General features: G+C 34.8%; 2 protein-coding genes across 2 annotated transcripts; one reads left to right on the forward strand and one right to left on the reverse strand.

Annotated features, from left to right (window-relative positions):
• Positions 1-1,245: 1,245 nt before the first annotated feature.
• dharma lies at positions 1,246-2,505 on the forward strand. Its single transcript, XM_046863364.1, has 3 exons — positions 1,246-1,561; positions 1,896-2,077; positions 2,443-2,505. Exons 1-3 carry the CDS (start codon positions 1,246-1,248, stop codon positions 2,503-2,505), a joined length of 561 nt encoding a protein of 186 aa, XP_046719320.1.
• A 2,406-nt stretch (positions 2,506-4,911) lies between these two features.
• Positions 4,912-21,729, reverse strand: clip3 (CAP-GLY domain containing linker protein 3). The gene is given in 15 exon segments (XM_046863635.1): positions 4,912-5,106; positions 5,219-5,291; positions 5,643-5,707; positions 5,824-5,947; positions 6,128-6,157; positions 6,160-6,261; positions 6,500-6,646; positions 6,960-7,095; positions 11,576-11,812; positions 11,939-12,057; positions 15,454-15,615; positions 16,452-16,545; positions 18,747-18,886; positions 19,091-19,242; positions 21,593-21,729. Coding segments are annotated over 14 exon segments (1,614 nt in total). The 5' UTR covers positions 19,221-19,242; positions 21,593-21,729; the 3' UTR covers positions 4,912-5,051.
• Positions 21,730-24,298: the final 2,569 nt, after the last annotated feature.

Consider the following 24,298-nt stretch of genomic DNA (forward strand, 5'->3'; position numbering starts at 1 on the left):
GTGATATTTAAACCACAGAACTGTGACTTATTTGTAACATTATTTTATATCTCTTACTTTTAAGTTAAGCTGAATGTATTAGCATGTTTTGGAGAAAAGGAGATGAGATGCACAATAATTGTCTTTTAATTGGAGTAGACAGTGTCCCTCTTATATAATCTATATAAAGATATATCTAAGTGGTATGAGTTGCACTCAATTACTGTATAGGCTGTAATTGTTAAATTATGCCTATAATGTTATGTTAAACTAAATTTGCGACAACAAAAGCAAAACCAAACCAACAAAAACCCAGAGCTGGTATTGCTTTAAATAATTGCACCCCATGTGAAACAAAAAGATGGCGACATTGTAACATTTTAAAGTAACAAGTAGTATACTTTATCCAGCACGAACACAAATTAAATATTAAAACATATGGAACTAAATAAAAATTCAGGCAAATCTATTTAATGTGATTAAGACTTTCGTCTATACATCAATTCGACTTTCATCTAACAAACTTCAGAGAAATTCACTGCTCCTCATTCGGGTTTGGCCTTTGAACTCCGCAACATCAATGCGTGACGTCATCATTTTAAAGCCGAGTTTGATTTGATGAATAAGGTCAAAGTAAGGTTTAAATTACTTTGCATTATTGACACATTTAAAAGATTTGCTTGGTTACTGGTAATAATCAGAATTATTTTAAAAGGTACTAGAATGTATTAAGTAAACATATATACTAACTAAACTACTATAACTAATATTATTACAACCTTTACCTATAGTAAAGTTGAATTCCCATTATTATTATCATTATTATCATCATTATTATTATTATTATTATTATTATGATTATTATTATTATTATTATTATTATTATTATTATTATTATTATAAGTACGTTGTTTCTAACCTTTTAATTAGGCCTAAGGATTGGCTTACTAAAGAGGTTTTATTTGTAACTTTTTCTCCTTGAATACAAAAGTGTCAAAGTAATCAAAACTCAGAAGAACAAAGGATTTCAAACTCATTTAAGTATCATATCAAAAGATCATTGCTTTGTAGTGGGCCTTTGAAGAGCCTTTGTGCTTCCACTATGAACAGAGGTGATAATTGACCAATAATGGGCGTTATTATTCTTAAGCTTAGATTTAAGATGCTGGAGAGAATAAATATTAGTCTTACTTCAGACTGAGACAGAACAACCTGAGACTCACCAGAACCAGGAGCTTATGAGTAGAAGATAACTGAGAAATGAACATGGATGCATCGAAGTTCTCCAACTTCACTATCGATTACATTCTGGGGGAAAAGACGGCACCTCAGACACATGCAGACCTTTCATCAGCATCGCAGTCCTTTCAGGAGGATTGCAGTAAAGTGAACCTGCCTTCAGCGAGTGGATTTAATGCCCAGGCCAGCGGGGTGCCACTGATGGGTTTTCCTGCACCCTGCCCGGGCATCTACGATACAGCTTGTTATAACTCTTTCCACTGCTGTGGACCTGTTACTTACTATCAGACCAACTTTAACATGGGTTACCACGGCGGGGAGCACTGGTTTCATGCCCAGCCAGGTAAGACTTCTGCTCATTCTGATGTTATTTATATATTTATATAACACATCATTGTTTGTAACATTAACGTTTAGCCATGACTTTTTACAGGTCAAGAAATTTTTCCATAATTAATCTATGTGTAAATAGTGTACTCGTGCAAAAGCTGATTTTCTTTGCCAGTTTGACGCTAGACATTTCATTTCTTAATATATATCAAGCTATAAAACGAAAGGCACCTTACCAGAAATCTGTCCCTATGATATTTTAGATAATAACAAACCCATTCAGCTACTGTTGTACATGCTAGAGATGTTGGATCAGCTGATTCATTTGCAATTTTCTATTACTACAGATTACGACAGAGAGGAAAGTCATCACAGTCCTCAGCACAGGCAACGAAACCGCATTAGGACAGTGTTCACCGAGAGCCAAGTGCTGCAGCTGGATCAGCTCTTCAACATCACCGACTATCCAACTGCGGAGGCGCGCGCACAGCTGGCGAGGAGCACGGGCCTCAGCGAAGAGACAGTCCGGGTGAGTAATAACTGCCTTACTGGCCATTCAGACCTCAAATCTGATATTGCACTGAAATCATCATATCATTTTTATTTAATGTTATTTTTTTATTTTTTTCAATAGCATTGTGTCTAAGGTTCCTTTGAACTTGCAGCCAATCATAAACATTCATAAAGAGGAACAAAAAAGAGCTTGCTATGTTTTAACAGCAGAGGGCGCAAAATACTAATTTACAATTTACAAATCAATTGCCAGAAAACTGATGAATTTTTTCATTTTTTTTTTCAGATTGAGCTTTTTGTGGCAGTGTATTTAATGTAGCTTTGTGAATTTCTTTGTTTGAATGTAATACTGAAAAGCCTTTTCCCTCTCTTTCTCTCTAGGTATGGTTCAAAAATCGCCGGGCTCGACGCAAGAGGCAGAAAACCACAAGTGACTCACCTTAACAAATTTTGTTTATCTTATTTTTTTATTATTTACAACAGACACATATTTTACATCAAAATAAAGCTTGATTTTTTTTGCATTGTTGTTTTCAACTTTTCTTTCAAGTTTTCTACAAATCACTACAGGAAACCATGTACGAAACACCAAATGTTTATTAATGTATATCAGTTAAGGGTATATCTATAGGGGGTGGATTCCCACTTGATGTTATTAACATGCTAATACACTGCTGAAAAAAAATGAGAGCACAAATTCATAATACCAGCATGCAGTAATCTAGTTTGCAAACCCAGAACTGACTCCAAACATAACAATCATCACAAATATCTCTTGTAGTAGATAGTTCACATGAACACAAAAACATGGATTTTGTCACCAGGTTGTACAACTGATGCACATTAAAAAATACATAGTGAAATTATCAAAATATATTTTCTTGGACAAAAGAAATGTTTACAAATCAATAATATCAAGTAGCCTACATTAATGGGTAGATTAACCAAATGCATAAACTACTTTTACCATCTTTGATCTGATAAGGACTGAACCAGAGAGATATTTCATACACTCTAAACTGCAGAGAAAATATCTACCCACTATTTATTTTGCAAATGAATGAAGTAAAAGGTGTTTAGAAATTGAAGTAGTAGCATTTTGATGGAACATGTATAGTACATTTTGCTGAAATATGTATAGCTTAAAAAGTCACCCTAAAACAATACACTTGTCACAAATTGCCACACATCATTGATTGTGTTTACTTCTGCTTATACTTAAGATGCTTTGCACTCAACCTTAAATGCCTTTCACTAGTTTCATATCACTACAGAGACGATTGTTTGCACTACACAAATTCAATAATACATGAATAAATTGCAGTATGACAACACTATGGAAAAAATATCGAGATCTGTTAAGCAGTGTTGCAGTTGATTTTTTTTTTGCAGTTCTGATCAAGTTGCTCATAGAAAAGGTGCACAATACAATTTTGTTCTTTTAACCCCTCAGTTTGAAAAAAAGCTGTAGACCAGTGACAGGATGCAAGTTCTCTTGCTGTTTTGTGATGAAGGTAACTGAAGTGACCCAAAGCATATCAAATTAATGAAGGGCAGAAAGTTAAGAGATTTGAGCTGTCAATCATGCTGTGTTTATTTACACACATATATCAGCCATATTTAAAGAGCAAGTTCACAAGTTGAATATTGTTGTTTAATTATCACTTGTTTACTTAACACTTGTTGACGAATATATTTACACACTTTTCTAACTTCTAGAAGTGCTGAAGAGCAGCGTTTATAAGACCCATTTAAATTGAAATGAGATATGTGTAAATGTTTCTGAGAATTTTTATTTATTGTAGATTTACTATCATTGAAACATTGACTCATGAACTTATACGTTTTAAATTATTTTCATAAGTAAATCTGTTTTAGTTATACTCCATTATATAATTTGACATTAGTCTTATTCTTTAACACAGCTGATTATACTAGGGCATTATTTGTCCTATTTTTTGGCTTACATAGTAAATTACAGAATTATATGTGTTTATTAATGAACCTTTTACAGTATGTAGTGTAGTATGTATAGTATTATTATTATTAGTTACAGGATTATTAATGACCCATATACCCTTTTCTGCCCATTGTCATGCAGAGAACATCAATACGAATATAATGCATACTTGCATTGGGAACAACAATAATAATAATAAATAATGTCTCCTGTAGTTTTAGATAATGTGTTGTTTTTTTATGCCATTGTATGTGCAAATTTAACAACTCGAACAATTACATTAATTATCCATATACAAGTAATAGATACATAACTGACTAACTAATGAAAAGGCATTTAAAAGTTAGAATTTCTACTGAACAGTGAAATTATAACAGTGCACAACAGCAGCCACAATAAATATTAGGCCAGGTAGGGTGGGAAAACTAATGAAAGGTGATTTTTAAAATAAAAGCACAAAGAAAACCAACAAAGACATCTGCCTGAATGTTTCTGTGGCTTTATTTTAGGGTGATTTTTGTCAACATAAAATTATCTACATTTTTTTAGTACTAATGAATGGCTTTTGTTAGGGGTATATTTCCCTAGTTCAGAATTCAAGATACCTTGTTCTTTTACTGATCATTTAACAGTAATGGAATGCAGGACATTATTTCATTACAAGGCACTAGTTTTTTGCTATTGAATTGCAGTCAAAGGGAAAGGCTGGGGCAGGGACCTTGCACATTTGTGCCTCTGACAGTCTGCATGATTTATAGAGGAAAGCCCAAGTTAAAGATGGATGGCTGCTCAGGCAGTGCTAGCTCAGTGTGTTTAGATTTTGAGCTAGTTATAAGAAGATTTTAGGAAGTTTACCTGCCAAAGAACTGATGGTCCCTTGAGCAAATCTTTAGCTTCATGTTTGAACTCATTTGTAGGTCGCTTTGAAAAAAGCGTCTGCCAAATGAATAAATGTAAATGAATGAACAAGAAATGTGTCATTTTGAAAAGAATAGAAATATTTGGGAAGTAGGGGAATTAAGCAGATTGTTTAGGATTGCATTTCTGCACGTAGCATCCAGGGAAACCAGCAGCAGAACAGCAACCTGCTGAAACATGGTGAAAAAAAAGCCACATGTGAGATCTTTGTGCTATATTACTTCTGTTTGGAGTTTCTGGAACTAGACAATTTGCCGAACACATGGTAGGCCAGCATACCTGGATATGGAGTTCTCAGATGTGATGTCTTTGGGAGACCTCACCGCACTGAAATTACGCTTTGGCTGGGACACTAAAGAATTAACAACAGAGGAATGTCATCATTTTATTATTACGAATAAAAATGATTTCATATAGATGAATGTATAACCAGTCCACACAAATCAATAAGACACATTTGAGTTTATATTCTACTATCTACTGATCAGATAAATAATAATTTTTACATCCTATAGCCAACATATGGGGCTAAATAATTTACATGTACATCTGTAAAGCAAAGGATAAGTAAAGCTACAGTACATATAAATCATATATGAGTGTTGAAATGATCATGGTGGTTTTTCTATTCTATCTAAAGAGAAAACATTTTAGGTAAATAAAATATTTAAGATGGTCAGAAAAAAGATGTCCTTATACTTACTAGTCACCTGGTGAACTTTCTTCACCAGCTTCCCATCACCCTGGGATTCTTTCGGCCCTCCAATTCTGCAGATAACAAAATGTCCAGCAATACTTTTCAATGTTATATCAGAGTAGGGCAGAGCAGAACTATTTACCAATACCAGAATACCAGTGAATATTTAAAATGTCTAATATTTTACCTCTGAACACGTGAAGGTGGTGCAAACACTCCAAATTTGGGCAGGCAGCTGAAGTAGCGAACTCCAAACACAGAACCATCATGTTTCCCAGTGGGCTGCTCTAATTCAACACCAAACCAAAACCCTATGGAGAAAACCAGACAAATACAGATATAGTGGTTCACATGAAAAAACAGAAATTTGGATTTCTGACTTATGATTAAGTTTTTGTAAGTTATATAAGACAAATCAATTTATGGAAATGGCAAATTTATGTTTGACATTCTGAAATAGCTAATAGTAAATGTTTGAACAATGGATATACCTGGTGCAAAGTCTGTTTTTCCATAAAACGCACAATTCCTTGTTTCTGTCCAGCCACTAAAACCTGGTCCCCCACTTCAATCTTCACTCCATCAGGATCCAGACTAGCCACCGACAGAGATTTCTTTCTCAAAGCTAGAGAGAAAATATTAACATGATCTGTAAAACATTTATAAAGATTGTTCCCAAAGAAGCTGGATAGTTGCACAGACTGTATAACAGCCCACAGTAAGTGCGGTGTAATTAAATATTTCTGGATTTGGAACTGTATGTTCCAAAAAAATAAAAACCCCACAAACAAATGGTGAGAGAGTAACTCATATAACGGAAAAATATGGTAATATTTAATGAAATATTGTAATGTTTTGCTCACACTTCTCGCGATCTTTCTTATTTTTCTCTTTCTTGATTTTGCCAGTGACACGGGAAAAGTCCATGCGAGGGGTTTTGGGAGTGGAGGTGACTGAGGAAGGGGTTTGATCCACAACTTTTTTTATTTTAGAAACAGGGGCAAAGATTCCTGCAAACATAATAAAAATGATAATAATAATAATTATAATAATAACAACAAAAACAACAGTAATATTAATAAAATGTTATTGTATTACTATTTGTAATTCTATTTTATTAAATACTAAAACAAACACAATCACTTCATTCAATTTTAGATCACTTTATATACTCCACAACAAAAATTATAAATACATTTGTGGTAAATTAAGTAGAAACATTGCTAATTAATATTTAATACTATTCATAATATATAATTCACTAATACATTAATAATATTTTATTTTCTAGACTAATATTAAAGGATGATGAAAGATGCATACCCAGTTTGGGAGGGCAGATGAAATAACGGACTCCACCTACACTCCCATCATTCTTGCCTTCTGGCTCATCCAGCTCAATGCCCACCCACTGGCCACTAGCAAACTCAGTGGTTCCACAAAAACGAAGTGTACCCGTCTGAGGAAGAAAACAGGCTATATATTAGGACTGAAATGAGCCTGTATAATTACTCTGATAGGAATCTTTAATTTTATCTAATGTACTTTTTCTTCTTTCAGCTGATCCCTTTAGGAGTGCCACAGCAGATTGTCCATCTCCATATCACTCTGTCCTCTACAGCTGCCTCTTTTAAACCAACTACCTCAGTGTCTTCCTTTACCACACCCATAAACCTCCACCTTGCCCCTCCTCTTTTCCTACTTCCTGGTGGCTCCATCTTCAGCATTCTTCTACCAATATACCCCATGTCCCTCCTCTCTCTCTCTCTCTCTCTCTCTCCTCACATGTCCAAACCATCTCAGTCGCACCTCTCTCACCTTGTCTCCAAAACGACCTACATGTGCCTTCCCTCTAATAAATTAATTTCTTATCTTTCCATCCTCGTCACTCTTAACTAAAATTCAAGCATCTTCAACTCTGCTACCTCCAGCTCCGCCTCCTGTCTTTTTGACAATGCCACTGTCTCTAAACAATACAACATAGCAGGTCTCACCACCATTTTATAAACTTTCCCTTACACTCTCGCAGATACCCTTCTATCACAAATCACTCCTGCCACTCTTCTCCACCTACTTTACCCTGCCTGCACTTTTTTCTTCATTTCTCTAACACACCCTCATTTACTTTGCACTGTTGATCACAGGTAACTCATCATCTTCACCACCTCTTCTCCCTGCAACCGCACCACTCCATTGCTATCTCTCATTCACACATATGTACTCTGTCTTACTCCTACTGACTTTCATTCCCCTTCTCTCCAGCACGTACCTCCACCTCTCCAGGCTCTTCTCAACCTGCTCCATACACTCACTACAAATCATAATATCATCCGCAAACATCATAGTCCATGCAGACTCCTGACTAAACTTATCCGTCAACCTGTCCATCACCACTGCAAACAGGAAAGGGCTCAGAGCCGATCCTTGATGCAATCCCACCTCCACCTTGAACCAGTCTGTTGTTCCTACTGCACACTTCACTGCTGTCACACTGTCCTCATACATGTCCTGCACCACCCTCACATACTTTTCTGACACACCTAACTTCTTCATACAGTACAATACCACAACTCCTTTCTCGGCATCCTGTTGAACGCTTTCTCTAAAGCCACAAACACACAATGCACCTCCTTCTGACCTTCTTTATACTTTCTTTATCGAAATTCTCAAAACAAATATTTCATCCATAGTGCTTTTCCTCAGCATGAAACCATACTGTTGCTCACAGATGGTCACTTCTTCTCTCAGCCTGGCTTCCACTACTCTTTCCAATAACTTCATGGTGTGACTGTTCAACGTTATTTCGCTGTAGTTACTGCAGGTCTGCACATCTTCCTTATTCTTAAATGAACTAACCAGCACACTCCTTCTCCATTCATTAGGCATCCTCTCACCTTCCTTACTAATCCTATCCACTTCTCAACATCATTCCCCTTTCTCTCTCTCTCATTTTCTTAATTCACCGGCTTCTCAAAATACTCCCTCCACCTTCTCAACACACTCTCCTCACTAGTCACCACACTTCCATCTCCATCCTTTATTGCTCTAACTTGCAGCACATCCTTCCCAACTCGTTACCTCTGCCTGGTCAATCGGTACAAATCCTATTCTTCTTCCTTAGTGTCCAACTCATTCTTTCCTGTACTTCCCCATTTCACCATGTCTCTTTGTCTTCCTTTCTCTTTCCAGATGTCACACCAAGTACCTTTTAGCTGTCTCTCTTATCACTTCTGCAATAGTTGCCCAATTATCCAGCACCCTTACCACCACCGAGCCCCTGTCTGATCTCTTCCCTGAATCTCACACTATAGTCTTTATCCTTCAGTTAAGTCATCACTTTCCTCCTCTTCTTCTTCACCTCCAAAGCATTCTACAGACCACCTTTTAATGCTGTTTAGCTATACTGTCCCCTGCTAACACCTTACAATCTCCTATAAGTCTCCAATCTTCTTCAGGTTGCAACTCCGGATAGAATGTAGTCCACCTGTGTGCACCTTCCTCCACCATTTTATGCCACCCTATGATCCTCCTTCTTAATATATGTAATTACCACTAACTTCATCTAACTTACTCCAGAATTTTACTTCCTTCTCCATCTCACAAACCATTTGCGGAGCATAAGCACTGATGACATTTATCATCACCCTTTCAACTTCCAGATTCACGTTCAGAAACTCTCTTCACCTCCACTACTCTCTTACTTTATTCTTCCATCATGATTACCCCTACACCATTTCTCTTTCCATCCACGCCATGGCAGAACAGTTTAAACCCCAAGTTTGTAGAATTCAAGAGTTATATTTATATTAAGTTTGTAATCTTGTGTACCAGTGTAGATTTATTCATTACCAGAGACTTTTGTACGTCGCTCTGGATAAGGGCGTCTGCTGAACGCCGCAAATGTAAATGTAAACCCACCTTTAATGTTCCTGGCCCTGCGCCCTTTCCACTTGGTCTCCTGAACACATAATATGTCTACCTTTCTACGCTCCCTAATATTAGCAAACTCTTTCCCTTTACCAGTTATAGTGCCAACATTTAAAGTACCAACCCTAACCTCCACTCTCCTCCAATTCTCATTTTCCTGCTATCTCTGTATATGTTTTTCCCCTCTCCTTCTCCTTCTTTGGCCAACAGTAGCCCAATTTCCACTGGTACCCTGTTGGCTAACAATACCTGTGGTGGTTGTTGGTAACCCGAACCTTGACTGATCCAGTATGAAATTTAGGTTTGTGATCCGCATATTTGACACATTTTACGCTGGATGCCTTTGGTTTGGGACCAGCACTAAGAGTGCAATGGCTTGTGCAACCCTAATGGCTGGGATATTTAAACTAATGTACAAACGATCTGGAAAACTGTCTTGTTAAAATGTTGTTTTTTTAAATGTGGTGGCTGCATACAAATATATTACTTTACTGATCTACAGGAGTGCATATATGGACAGCTGAATCTAGAAGGTTAAAGGGGTTACCAGAATCTCTGAATCTAGAGGGTTAAAGGGATTACTCAAACAGCACATTATTCTGCATTGCTGCATCCATGTCAGCTTTCATGTAAGAGGTTTATGGACCCTAATTAAGGTTTCTTATATACACAGATTCTTTAAGGAGACATGCTTATTTAGTTTTGTTTTATTAGAAATAATTGCTTTTAAAACACTGGAACTTGTTAATATTAAACTGACATTTATAAGCAAGCTTATTATTTTTTTATTGAGGCACACTTTAATTTGTTTAATTTTACTATTTAATAACCATTAAATTAACCAGGTTCACATTAACTTTTTGATTTTGGAATACTTTCAGGTTAAAGCAGCATTTTCCAAAACTTGCTTGTCTATACTGAACCTAAAATTGCTTATATTGCCTTACTGTACATTAAAATGGTAAGGTAGGTTTAGAACCTTTGGTCTGCATAATTTCTGTCTAATTTCTATTTAAGTTTTATCTCCCTAAATTAATGCAATTGCAAATTAACAATTCGTCCCCTTTGAGCAAATGCTAATTGAAGATTTTTGACATTATAACAACTCTATCAAACTGGATCACAGTCACAACTGCAGGAAGAACTGGAAAAATGGCTACTGTAATATGAGCTTACTTTCTGCTTTTGTGAATGCACATTAACAATGGAGAGGCAGCCTAGCAAGTAGGTTCTCACACCCCTTTTATTGAGAATCATAGAGAGACATATAGTCTTACTTATGGGAAACCTGTCTGTTTCAAAAGTTTCTGTGTGTGAAATGTAGTTTTGATTACATATGCCATGCATCATTTTACTCTTAAATGAGACAATCGAGAGTCTGGAAGTGGTGTACCTAGACTTAAACTAGGCATATATACTTTGTATTAATGTACACTAGTGGTGTAACAATGCATCTTAACATGCAAACCCATCGCAAACCAATGTGGAGAGAGAAAGAACATGCAAAATGCCACACAGACAGTAACCTGATCTTATCCACTGCTATTTCTTTTAAAATATAAAGTTATATAAAGTAATATAATGCATCCATTTCATAATTGCTTCAGACAAATGTTTGAATGTCATTATAGAAAGTAGAATAACTGATTCTTGGAATCACTTACTTACCAGTACTCTACTCATACTACAGTACTACTGACAGATTGCTGACCTACAGTCTAAGTATTTCACCTACTGTGTAAATATATAAACTTTAGAAACAACAGTGATAGAATATATGCTATTCTACTTCATTGTGTATTATCAATACTAGGAATTTTACACATTAGGATCTTGTATAATGAAAATACTCACAGCTAATAGAGCCTGATGGAATTCAGATGATGCTGATATAGATTTTTGGCCTTAAAAATGAAAACCTGATTTTTGGACAGTACCTATGTTACAGTCTTTAATGTGCCTTTTATTTTTCTTTACCTTTACATTTTTATTCTTCTGTATTTTCCACTCACCTTCATGTCATCCAGAAACACTCGGTCACCCAACTTCAGACCAAGAGAAGACAGCATGAGGTTGCCAGGAATGTTGTCATAGTTGGGCAAGGTGATGCGAGGAAGATTACAGCTGAGAGGAAGGGCATCTAACAGTATTTGTTTTAGTTCTTTAGCCACCATGGCTGCTTCTGCTTTGTCCAGGGTCATGTCCATGGGATCAGGAACTACATCAGCAGGGACTTGGCCCTTGTCATTCTGGCAAAATTAGTGGAAAATGTAACTGATTAAATCTGTTGATTAAATCTGCATATGAGAAAGTAATGACTGAAAAGGATTAAAATGACTTGATTGTTGAAATAACAGGTAAACATAAAGTCCTACTCTGACAGAAGGGTTGGCTCCATGTTCCAGAAGACATTTGACAGCTCCCAGGCAGAGATTGGAGGCAGCAATGTGCAGGGCTGTGCCATAATAGAAGTCACTGCAGGTAGAGTTGAGTACTGCAAAGAAAAATGACAAGCAGGCATGTTATCATACTAATGAGATGCCCCACAGCTTTAAATGCTCATTAGCTGCTTTTTATGCATTTTATGAGCTGTATGACATTAAAAAATTAATGTTGACCTTATGTTGGAACTTAAACATTATACTTTTATAAATATACTTTTTTAAATTATACTGAAACTTTGAATGTATTTGAATGTAAACATCAATATATAAACAGAACCTATGGGAAGAGCAAAGGTTCTATATTTTCTCCTGATCAAGCTCAGAGCTGTACAAAAACATTGTAAAAAAAACACTGACTCATTCTGCACTGAAGACATAGAGAGAGAGAGAGAGAGAGAGAGAGAGAGAGAGAGAGAGAGAGAGAGAGAGAGAGAGAGAGAGAGAGAGAGAGAGAGAGAGAGAGAGAGAGAGTAATGTTTACATATCAAACACCAGTTACCAGTTAGGCACAGTAAAGAAGCCTCATAGACATGGAGTTAATTTATTCTTATTGAGTCAATGTACACTCCATGTGGTTTATTTATTTTTTAACTAGTAAAGTATTAAGCTAAGGTAAGCAGACCAGCTGAATATTACAATTTAGCACAATTCTCTTAAAGCAAGTGAAGATAAATACAGTCTACATGTTGTCTACATGCAAAGGTGGCAAAAGTACACACAACCTTCACTTAATTAGAAGTAGAGATACTCATGTTTTAAAATACTCTGGTAGAAGTTGAAGAACTGACGTTTAACTAAAGTTAAAGTAAAGAAGTTTGGATTCTGACATGTATTTAAGTAAAAAGTAGCCATTACAACTTGGGCATGGACAAATATGGATGCATTATATAGATTACATATTCTTGTAAATGTTTGAAAGTAATTGTGTTGTTTTAAATTATGTAAATCATCAGGACACCAAATGGAACCTTTGCTGTTTCCACACAGACGGTTAATAAGATGATACCAAAGAAACTGTACCTCTTCTAACATTCATACAGATTACATAATCGGAGAATAAATTGTTTATGTAAAAGTAGACATTTCAAGCTTTCTTTTAATATATTTATTATGTTTTTGATGCAAGTATTTACTAACATTCGGGTTGTTTTATCTGTCTAGGAGTGTATCTAAATAAAAGTAGACTCTTTACAGATTCAAGTGATGTATTGCTCTTATCTGTACGATCAAAAAAAGGCAATTCAAGTAATTTAAGTTTGTTTCAGCGTTATGAGGAAAAGATTCCACAAAATGCCTCGGCGTGTTCGTGACCCCAGAGGGTTGTGTGCATCAGGGCGGATTTTGGTGCTGATTTGAGACTTGGCGCATCAGTAAATGATCAGTATTATAATTTTTTTTATATATCTGATTAAAGAAAGGACGTTGTGAATAAAAGTGTGTCACATTGAAGATTTTAATTTAGCCTCTTTTATATTTATTTATTTATTTATTTATTTATGTTTTTATAAAAATGGTCAAACCAAAACACGCATGTTAATCATCCACGTTAACCCCATACGCCTTGCTAATTGTTAGCTTCGTAAACTAGCCTATGTTTGTGGTGCATGAGAGCCAGGAAACCACAAAAAATATTTTGATAGGCTGAAAACAGCAGGCAGTGAGAAGAAAAAAATGTACATTTCATCAAATAGATTAAAACTAAAGTATCGAGCCTGTTTTAAAAATGTAAGAAGTAGAAAGTACAGATATTTGTGTAAAAATGTAGAGTAAAAGAGAAAAGTCATCTGAAAAGTAAATAGTGAAGTAAAGTACTGATACCAAGTATTTGACACATCAGCATTTTTATCAGTTTCTAAGTGGGCTATTGACACAAAATTGTAGATGTAGCCATCAAGCCAAATATTGAATTCATACAAACAATCAGAACATTTAAGTATATAAGTTGAGTCATAATAAATAAAGTTAAATGACACAGGGAATAAGTATTGAACACATGAAGATAACAAGGTGCAAAATGGCATAGAAAGCCAGGAAATCACCTGAAATCTGTCAGTATTGAGAGAGAAACCCTGCCCCCTATCAGTACTAATTGATATCAGCTGCTTTAGTCCTAACTGATGGCCTATAAAGGCTTCTCATTACCCAGGAGGCACACAGCAAAGACTTCATGATGGGTAAAAGCAAAGAACTCTCTCAAGATCTTTCATAATCTTATCGTTGAAAAGCATTTTGATCGGAATGGTTATAGGCGCATTTCCAGAATGCTGAATGTTCCTGTGAGCACTGTGGGGGCCATTATCCGGAGATGGAAAAAGCATCAGTTCACCATAAACCGGCCACAATCAGGTGCTCCATGTAAGATTCCTGTCCGAGGAGTCCAAAGAATAATCAGGAGAGTTCGCCAAGAGCCAAGAGCCACTCGGGCAGAACTACAGAAAGACCTTGCATCAGAAGGTACTGTTGTTTCAAAGAAAACTATAAGCAATGCACTGAACCGCCATTGCATCCATGCACGCTCACCACACAAGACTCCATTGCTGAACAAAAAGCATGTTGAGGCTCAGTTAAAGTTTGTAAAAGAGCATTTGGAGAAGCCTGTGGATTATTGGGAGACTATAGTATGGTCAGATGAAAGCAAAATGGAACTTTTTGGCAGTCATTCTACACACCATGTTTGGAGAAGAAATGGCACTGCCCACCACCCCAAGAACACCATACCAACAGTTAAGTTTGAGGGTGGAAGCATCATGGTTTGGGGCTGCTTTTCAGAAAGGGGTACTGGCAGACTTCATATTATTGAAGGCAGGATGAATGGAGAAATGTACCGGGACATTCTGGATAAAGATCTGCTGCCATCTATCAGAAAGCTGAAAATGAAAAGTGGGTGGACATTTCAGCAAGACAATGATCCCAAAAACAAGGCCAAGGAAACAATGAAGTGGTTTCAAAGAAAGAAAATCAAGTTGCTTGAATGGCCCAGTCAATCACCTGACCTAAATCCCATAGAAGATCTATGGAGAGAACTGAAGATCAAAGTTCATAAAAGAGGCCCAAGGAACCTTCAAGATTTAAAGACCATTTGTGTGGAAGAATGGGCGAGAATCACTCCTGAGCAATGCAGACGACTGATCTTTCCATACAAGAGGCGTCTAGAAGCTGTAATCACCAACAAAGGCTTTTCTACAAAGTATTAAATAAAGTGTGTTCAATACTTATTCCCTGTGACATTTCACTTTATTTATTATGACTCAACTTGTATATTTAAATGTTCTGATTTTTTTGTATGAATTCAATAATTGGTTTGATGGCTACATCTGGTGGAAATTTTGTCAATAGCCCACTTAGAAGTCCCCTTACTGATAAAAATGCTGTGTCAAATACTTATTTTCCCCACTGTATATGTACTTTTTTACTTCCCACCTCTGTCTACATCTGCATAACCTAACCTTTAGGTTTAGAAGCTTTAAGCAGAACCCGGATCAGCTCAGGAACATCGAAATAAGCAGCATAGTGGAGGGCATTCATGTTGGTCCAACGACTGCGGAGGCTGACATCTGCACCCAAAGCAATTAGCTGATTGGTCAGCCTGAGGGCTGCCGCAGGGTCACCTGACAATCAATAATAAAATACCATTAAATAAAAGTGCAATAAAAATTGTATTTCAAACAAACAAACAAACAAACAAATATGTATAATGGGGATTTGCTAAATCTGTTCATAACGATTTAGTCCATCAGACAATCTTCACAGCATGGGTGTTAAAATCAATGCCTTTTCTGAGTACTAGCACCTGTTCACATGCCAAATTTCAAATTTTTACCAAAAATCAGACTTATAGCAAATTCATTTATTTAAGTGTATTCAATTTGTCCATTTAAATTCATACAAAACTAAACACAGTATTACAAAAACATCCCTTCTATAAATATGTTGTCTGTTTAGGAGTCATAAGAAATACAATTAGGACTTAATTTAGAACAAGAACAATAACTTTTTCAAAACAGAAAACAAAGATAAAAAATCTCCTTAGCACTGCTGTTATTCTTACATTTAAAGCAGTGTTTAGTTATTTGTTACTTTATTGGCTAGATGCTTTGTGCTCATTTACTCATTTAAATTTTACTTTACTTCTATGCTTGCAACTAGTCTAGTTTTATCCCTTGTTATTTATTTCCTTTTATTCTTTTCTTTACACACATGCATCCATAATTTTCTGTACCAAGGGAGACTGTAGTTCATACTGATATATCCATCACCCAATAACAGATGTATCTCTGTGCCAATGCAATGCTTGTATTTTAATCTTAAATGTGTTTAATAGAACCATTAAACAAGCTAATAACTAAAATCTAATTAAAACACACAGCAAAATCAGGAATTTAGTCTTATAAAAAGACCTTGATATGAAATGATGAAGATCCTGAGACTACAGCCTGTCACTCACCAACTCCATGAGCCCCTGCTTTGCAGCTGTAGTGGAGTAGAGTCATATCGGTCAGCCCATCACGGTCATTAACATGACATCCACGCTTTAAAATCTGGAAGGCAAGAGCTCTGGTTTACATTTATGGAATTTGGCAGCTGATCTTTTCAAAAGCGAGTTACATTTATTTAATTTCTACAGCTGAGCAGAAGAAGGTTAATGCCTTGCTCAAGAGCCCTGCAGCGTGATGGTGCAGGGATTAAACTCATACCCTTTCAATATATAGTCCATTGAGCAAAAGAACAACAACTTCTTATGACTACACATTTAAAAAAATCTTTAGTGACCATTAGAAAATTTAGCTCTGTACACCTAATAATAAAAGATGTGATTCATTAGTGGGTGTGATGGATGAACCGGGAATTCAGTTCTGCTGAGTCATTCATACAGCAGTATCAGTTTCACCTTCCATCAGGCTAAGAGAGATCATTCATTTTTGTGTAGGAATCTGAGAGTGTGGACAGTGGAAGGGCTTGCACAAACATGTAAAAAAATAAACATGTATCAATTATCAAAACAACTGCAGCAATTATTAACTACACTTGTGTTTGCAAGCATATGCAAATGACAATTTGTTTAAATAATGTTTACTGTTACTAGAACTGTTTTTCTCATCAAATAATGCACTGAAAGTACTAAGAAACTATATAGCTATAATACATGCCCTTTCTGGAATATAATACATGTAAAAATGATTAGTATTACTTTTTAATAAATAAAGAAATCCACATTATGTTTTAAAAGAAGCATTTTAATTTTGAAGTCCTTCTTTTGGCAAGCACATATACCATGGTTGGATTGATGCGCAGGTTATCATGGGTAGCAAATAAATAAAGAATTATTCATTTATTTATTTATTTATTTTTGGTAACTATCCCAGCACTAAGTGCTCTTTGCTCTTTGATTGATGACACCCCTTTGGACTTATTCTATAGTCTTAGTCACTGTAAAAGAGGAGCTGCTTTTACAAATCCGTCCAAACAAGTGATTTAGAAGATGGCTCAATTTGGAAGACAGACTAATGGCGCATGGCTTATCATCTTAGCCATCAATCCCTGCACTGAGTTAGTCTCAAGAGATACAAGCAACATCATACCTCAAAAAAAAACAAGCTCAACATTCCAAAATGGAAAACAAATATATGTATTTTAAATACCTTTATGGATTTCCACATTCATAAATAAAAATGTGGAAGTCACAAAGTTTTTAATCCCTTCAGTGAAACAATTAAGCAGTTGTATTTCAACATACAATACAATAAAATATAATATAATATATGTGTCAAAATATGTCAATGCAGTAGCTAGCATGTTACTTATAATTAACTGGCTAAAGAACTCATTTACATCCCAAATCCAGCAGAACTAATATTGATTATCAAGTATACTGACTGTCTTTTGTAGATCTTTTGCACTTTGTTGATCACTGTGTTAGTTTATTTATTGAATTGCAATTTAAATTTTTGATTAAATATAAATAAAGTTGGGAAGTAGAAAAATAACCACATTTGAACTTATTTTTCATGGTCACTTGTAATTGAACATTGTAGTCTCTACAGACTGCTTATCTAATGTACATGCATGGGCAAGCATTGCTTAACAGCAGAGGAATGCAACATGACTCTACAAACCACTTTCTATACAGCATCAGAAACCTGACTCTTCTTAGCAGCCAGACAAGAACATCTTTTGTTCTGTTCCAAAATGGCAACAGGCTTAACCCTACAAAAAAGCCTGATTATAGACCAGACAAAAATCCACAATGTGTGTCCGTAAATAAATAGGTAAACTATTCACTTTATATAGACAGACAATCTAAACAATTTAAATTAAAAAAAAATTGAGGAATTGAATTGTATCACCCTTATTGCACTATTACAATATACCTAAAAAAACTGGCCCTGTGTTCCCTCTAAAACAAAAAGAAAATAAATGCAATGACAAATGCAATTTGATATAATACATGACAAACACTCCCCGACACAGACAGCAAGAACAAATCTAGTCTGATTTGATAATTTTTAGTTGGCACTTAATCTAGATAAAACTATATAATTACAAAGTTCATGGCAATTTAATCCCTTTTAAAACTGACAAGTAGTTTTTACTAGAATAGAAAAACTTACACTGCTTGCATTGACATGTTTTAGACCATAACAGATTGGGTATTTTTTCCTGCATACTTGCATTTTAATGTTTTTCAGCAAGTAGTTTTTTCTCTCAAACATATGTGCAAAGCATAGGGACTGTCTCTTACCTCTTCCCCAATTATGTCGATCTTGTGCTGCACTTGTGGGACCCACTGACGGATTATAGCAAACAGCTCAGGAATGGTGGTGCAGGGGTCTATCAAAATCTCCAAACAGACTGGATCATTCGGATCAAAGAATGTGAAGGCTAAAATACAGATGAAATATATGAAGGCTTTTTTTGAGAAAGCTTTTTTTAATTGTGTAATAACATTTATTCGAAACACAGACAGTATATATAATGTAATATACAAGATCTGCATAATTTCTAAGAAGATTATTCATACAGAGCATGAAAAGTGAATCTCTTTTTTATTACACATGTAAGGATAAAACATGTCCAGACACGCACCATAGTCTTTGGGGAGTGGAGCTTGGGCAGATGGGTGGACTATGGGTTTTTTGCGAGATTCATGTTTTGGACTGGTAAACTCGGAGGCAGGCTGGGCCTCCTCTACATCAGCAGTGTCCTCTTTAGTCATTTTTTCTAGATATGAGTGTGGCCTAAAATAGAACACACAGTAAATCAGACAGCAGTACAGTGTATACATTTTAATAATTTATTGACTGGTGATGCTACACATGTAACACTCAGACAGCATTTGTTTATTATGTTGGTGGTCAAAAAATACCTTTAGCTCTATCAAAGGTTTCCCACAGAGACACATAAGCCCAACTGTCAGCCAAAGTGGTAAGGTGGTAAAGAAGTGATTGACCATTTGGCTTAACCGTAATAAATTTACTATAATTTTATTAATAAATATAAAAAGACAACTTAAAAAAATGCATTTTATATATATATATATATATATATATATATATATATATATATATATATATATATAAAGACTCTAGCCCAATCTGTAAACTGGACTGGACAATAACCACTTTGAAATGCATTTGAAAACAAGGTTTTTTTTTTTTTTTTACATTTCCTGGATTTGTCTCTACAAATAATGTCCTGAATGATTAATAATGAGACCTTTGTAACTGTATGATGAAATCCCCCTGTAAAGACATGTTAATGTAATATTTAATTTATCAAGTAATGTCAAAAAAGCATATGAGTTGGGGTTCTGATGCTTTGTTAATATCAGTCCTGACCTATAATATTATCTGAGTTTGCTACCTACTTTAGAAGCTGTGACAAGTGTCTACCTAAGTACAGTCTGCAGCCTGGGGAACTACAGAATGACTCACAAGTGACTCACAAGTACCCATTCCAAAATTTTAAAGAAATAAAATGAAGGTTGCATATATATATATATATATATATATATATATATATATATATATATATATATATATATATATATGCTGCATCCGTGCACATCCATTCTACACTATATTAAACATTTCCTGTACAAATAATATGTACAATGATATGATGTACATTTAAATTACAAGTGCAAACAAATCATACCTAAATCTACTCCACTCATTAAAAATTCAATAAATAATTCTAATAAATAAATGTAAAAAAAATCAGTGTTCCTAACATTTGAATTGGCCCTGTGTTTTCTGCTCAATACTTTGTTTCCACACCACATAAGCTTTCCCAAGGCCTTAAAAGTATTTGACCTGTACATAGCTTCAAGGTAATAATGTAACTGCATGTACCGTTTTATGGTAAATGTATTGCAGAACAATGATCAGTCATTTATAAAGTCATGCCCTTGTCTTAATGGCATGTTAGCTATGAATAACTGTTACAAAGTTCTGCAACACATATCATAATACATCACCATATCATAATACATCACCATAATTCAGCACATGAAATTACAAGGTTGCAATACATCCAAGAACATATTCAGATACACATTTTTTGTCTATGCTATAACTAATCCAAAGTGCTGCTTGGTTTTAGTATAACAAAACCAAGCATAAGATCATAGTATAACTAATTCAAGGACCAGGTTTAAAAAACAAGTGGTCAGATATTGATCAACAGTGGATTCAGCACCACAATGATATGAAAAAGTTTCTTATATTCTAGCCTGATTATGTTTAATCCTACTGTTACCTAGCATTAATATTATGTTCATTGCAATGATTATAATTACTGCTTTTTTAACATACTGTCGATCACCTACATCACACACACACTTACAAGAACCAATGTTGAATTTAGATCATGCAGCATCAATGCTAAGTGCTGGTTTGGTGTAATATAAAGCTGGTTTATTTACTGATTTAATTATCAATTGGAATACATTATTTAAGTAAATTGCTGCTTTGTAGGAAAACCACAACTATGATTATAATAATAATAATTATAATAAAAATAATAAAATAATAACGATACTACTACCACTACTACTACTACTAATAAAATAATAATAATAATAATAATAATAATAATAATAATAATAATAACAGCTTTATTGTCCTAAAAATAACCCATTGCATTGTTGTGGTGTGGGGTACATACTATTTATACTGACTAAATATTTTACACAATGTGAAAAATACCCTGTTAATATTACTGTTTGCATCCTCCCCTGTTAGTGTAGGCCATTTGAATCGAGATGTTATCGTTCACCAGAGCACACAGGAAATAAACTCCTCAATAATCAGAAAAGAGAAACGCCCCATCTACTGCGTATATACGAGCGGGCAGCGACATTTCGTGTTCATCCTCACCAAACCAAACGACGTCTTTCTCATGAAGATTACGAATATATGAAACTGCAACTGAACCACTGTGTTTCTCTATCGTGTGCATCCCACCTTTCCTCCTCTGTGTCAACAAGAGAACATGGATGCTCCATGACGGAGAGCAGCGTCCAAACTGAGCTCCACCTCTGTATGACAAACACTATCTGTATCAGTATGAAGGCGTCGGACGTACCTGAAAACAAGCAGCTACTTCTGGGCGCTTCTTTCTCTCTTTATTAAACCGATTGGCTGTAGCCCCGGTAGAAGAATAGATGGATGGACGGATGGTTGGATGATGGATGCTGCTTTTGCGTTGCCCTTCTCTCTGCTTGCGTCACTGGTGTGACTCATAGATGGAGCAGACTGAGCACCAATCAGATACCTCAAACAACCAAACGTGATGCTGCTTCTAGAAATCTCACTCACACACCCGGATAGATACACTATTTATATTTTAGATTATTTCCGAAGAAATATCCCATCCATATAATGTCTACTCATATAGTAGTGCCCACATCCGTTTATTCATTTATGTGTAGCCAAATTCTGATTGAACTCACATTAATAGACAACAGTAACATTCACACTATTTATATACACTACAATACACTTCATATTTATTAAGTACAAAAAATACTGTAGGCAATGGAACTGTATCATTAGCTGAAAATAAATGAATTATTTTTGTACTGTTTTAGTGGCATGTTTGAGCCAAGGATACACCAACCATTATGCATGCAACCTAATTAAAACAATTGATATAGATACAGTATATATCGACCAAACAGTCTACAAACACATAAAATTCAGCACAAATGATATGTTTAATTCAGTAGTGAAAACTAGTTTTCTCTCAATGGGTTTATTCGAGGGGAGATACAAGTAAGGACAACATGCATTATAAATCAGAAATGCATAAGTTAGATCGACTTACCCTTAATCTCACTTTGTACATTCAGCTCAGCTAATAACTCTTTCCAAGTCAAATCAGATTAAACGTCAATGAATCATTTTCCAAGAGGTTTAGAGATGAAACTGAATTATGGTTCTAGGATTCATGACAATGTAATTTTATTCTAGTTTATTAAATTATGGCCATTTGTTAACCAGAATACTTGTGATATATGATTAAATCAGTTAGAGCAGTTGATTCCAGTTATTGTGCATACTGTATAACAATTATGTTTTTGCTTAAGCAAAAAAATATATTTATCCAATCAATTAACTAACATATGTGTTAACTTGTAACTGGTTGCGTCCACACATCTGTGAAAAATGCTGTATGTAGGATTACAAGGTTTTTGAAAAGTAGTTTTGAAAATCTTAATTAAATTATAATACATAAACTATACAATTAATAGAAGTCATTAGTTTACATTTCCAGTAACAGCTCTTACATTTGTAAAAGACTGTCTTCTTACATAAAACAACATGACATTAATATTGTGTTTTAAAATAAAACACCAAACAACTCTTTTCAACCAAATCATCCCAGTTATGGGTCCGTACCTGTATATTTGTATAATAAACCTTTATATTTATATATTTTGAAACTAATATTAATATTATGTTTTGTAGAAATGATCTGTTATAATCTAACCATGTATCTAAACAAATATTATGAAAATGAATAGCATTTTAGTTTCACATGTCATGTTAGTTTAATTAAATTATTAAATATGTTATGCAATAGAAAAGAATAATCCAAAATAGTAGTCTGAGGCGGGAATGGGCGGTATTTATGGCACATGTATTTTAAATACATATTTAAAATATAAACTAGGATTTTGTTATTAGTATTTGATATCGTTTATGAAACTTCATATTTTGTATCAAAATACTTTAGTGTTTTGTATTTTTGTCTTTTTAAAATAATGTAAAAGACTTTTTAGGAAGTCTACATGATAGCATTATAAAAATGTGGCCTCTGATTGGTGCCTACTCATTAGTTTGACCAGACTTGTTGAGATCAGAACAGAAAATTGATCTATATGGAAGGTGGTCAAGGTAAAGAGCATGCAGGCTGCCAGATTTCAAATAGGTGTCCAAGGATTGATAAATAAATATGTGATTGCAGATTATTGTACCCTAATTGAAGTAACTGTTTAGTTGGATCATGATTTTGCATACCATTGCATGAATGACTGCCTGACACATAATAAATTATTATATTTATGATTAACAACCAAATGATTAATTAGTTAGAAACTAGTTGCTATGAATACAGATGCCATCAGTTGTCATGTTATAAATGTCTTGTTTGTCATTGAGTCAGTGTTGATGATTCAAAGTAGCCCTTCATTACCAAACACCAAGTAACTACATTACAATATAATTATTTAAAACATTAAACTGTTGGTTACTTTAAAACTAACCACCATCTGGGAGATCACAGGGATAATGTATGTAATTATTTGATCTGTTAACCGGTTGCATATTGCAGATGTATTTGGCCAGAGAAAAGGTGCTGCATTCAAACATTGTTATGTTATGGTGGTAAGATTTAACAAATAGGCCAACTGATGAACGGTTTTGCAAAAATACATTTCATGCTCCCTTGTAAAAGTATTTTTTAGTATTTATAAAATACAACAATACAGTAGTTTGTTGTAGTTAATTTTGATAAGTTTATTTGGTGTTTATTTGGTATTTTGTTTTAAAAAAAAAAAATCTTTGTCCAATTTGGAGTAATGCCATTGCTGATTCAAGGTTTTTGGTAAAAAACATTTGATGAACTCCCTGAAAACTGGCAGGAGGTACAAGCCTTTATCTCTATCTCTTTTATCTTTCTGAGATATCAACCCAGGCTTTCATCATTTCGTTGAAGTCTATATTTATATATTGACCTTATTGTTGTTAAACAAGGAAATAGCATATATTTTGTAGTCTCCAAAACATT

This window comes from Silurus meridionalis, chromosome 12 (assembly GCF_014805685.1).
Source record: "Silurus meridionalis isolate SWU-2019-XX chromosome 12, ASM1480568v1, whole genome shotgun sequence".
NCBI classification, from domain to species: Eukaryota; Metazoa; Chordata; class Actinopteri; order Siluriformes; family Siluridae; genus Silurus; species Silurus meridionalis.

Coding starts and splice junctions, on each gene's coding strand:
- dharma (XM_046863364.1), top strand. CDS start 1,246: ATGGATGCATCGAAGTTCTCCAACTTCACTATCGATTACATTCTGGGG. Junction 1,562..1,895: donor CTGGTTTCATGCCCAGCCAG/GTAAGACTTCTG, acceptor CTATTACTACAG/ATTACGACAGAGAGGAAAGT. Junction 2,078..2,442: donor TCAGCGAAGAGACAGTCCGG/GTGAGTAATAAC, acceptor CTTTCTCTCTAG/GTATGGTTCAAAAATCGCCG.